The 1,004-nt window shown below is 47.6% G+C and overlaps 2 protein-coding genes across 3 annotated transcripts in view; both read left to right on the top strand.

Moving 5' to 3' along the window:
- PCDHAC2 (protocadherin alpha subfamily C, 2) overlaps positions 1-1,004 on the top strand; it is a 294,194-nt gene that overhangs the window by 92,823 nt on the left and 200,367 nt on the right. The window lies entirely within an intron of this gene.
- The window catches only part of PCDHA12 (protocadherin alpha 12), a 75,804-nt gene that overhangs the window by 11,619 nt on the left and 63,181 nt on the right, over positions 1-1,004 (top strand). Inside the window, exon 2 of the mRNA XM_006891187.1 lies at positions 365-999. Within this exon, the coding sequence (XP_006891249.1) occupies positions 365-999 (635 nt within the window). The remainder of the gene's footprint in view (positions 1-364; positions 1,000-1,004) is intronic.

Below are 1,004 nucleotides of genomic sequence, written 5' to 3'. Positions count from 1 at the left end.
GAGCTGTGCGGGCGAAGCGCGGGGTGCAGCATCCACCTGGAGGTGATCGTGGACAAGCCGCTGCAGGTCTTCCACGTGGAGGTGGAGGTGAAGGATATTAACGACAACGCACCGGTGTTTCCTGAAAGTAAAACAAGAATAAGCATTGCGGAATCCAGACCGCCGGAAACTCGGTTTCCACTAGATGGCGCATCCGATGCAGATATTGGAGTAAACTCAGCGTTGACCTACCGACTCAATTCCAATGACTTTTTCGCTTTGGACACACAAAACAACCGTGAGCAAACATCTTCATTATCACTTGTGCTGAAAAAATCATTAGATAGAGAGGAAATCCAGGAACATAGCTTGCTCTTAACAGCCAGTGATGGAGGTAAGCCTGAGCTGACGGGCACAGTTCAGCTACTGATCTCAGTGCTGGATGTGAATGATAATGCGCCAGAATTTGACCAACCCGTTTATAAAGTCAGATTGCCCGAGAACGCGTTTAATGGAACATTAGTGATCAAGCTAAATGCCACAGATCCTGATGATGGCTCAAATGGAGACATAATCTACTCATTCAAAAAGCCTGCACTGTCTACAGTCGTATATGCATTTATCATAAATTTCACTAATGGAGAAATTAGGACATATGGTAATCTGGATTTTGAAGAAAAGAAATTATACGAAATACTTGTGGAGGCTGTTGACCAGGGGAATATTCCAATGGCCGGTCATTGTACTGTTCTGGTGGAAGTACTAGACATAAATGATAATGCCCCAGAACTTACCATCACTTCTTTGTCACTGCCTATCAGAGAGGACGCTCATCCTAGCACTGTTATCGCCTTGATCAGGGTGTCCGACTTGGACTCAGGCAACAATGGGCAGGTAACCTGCACTCTGACACCCAACACCCCCTTCAAGTTGGTGTCCACCTTCAAGAATTACTACTCGCTGGTGCTGGACGGCGCCCTGGACCGCGAGAGCGTGCCGGCCTATGATCTGGTGGTGACGGCGCG

Source organism: Elephantulus edwardii, unplaced genomic scaffold, assembly GCF_000299155.1.
Source record: "Elephantulus edwardii isolate Elephantulus edwardi_28Jun2011 unplaced genomic scaffold, EleEdw1.0 scaffold00095, whole genome shotgun sequence".
Classification (NCBI taxonomy): Eukaryota; Metazoa; Chordata; class Mammalia; order Macroscelidea; family Macroscelididae; genus Elephantulus; species Elephantulus edwardii.
Note: the sequence above shows the minus strand (reverse complement) of the source record. Positions and strands in the feature narration are given on the sequence as shown.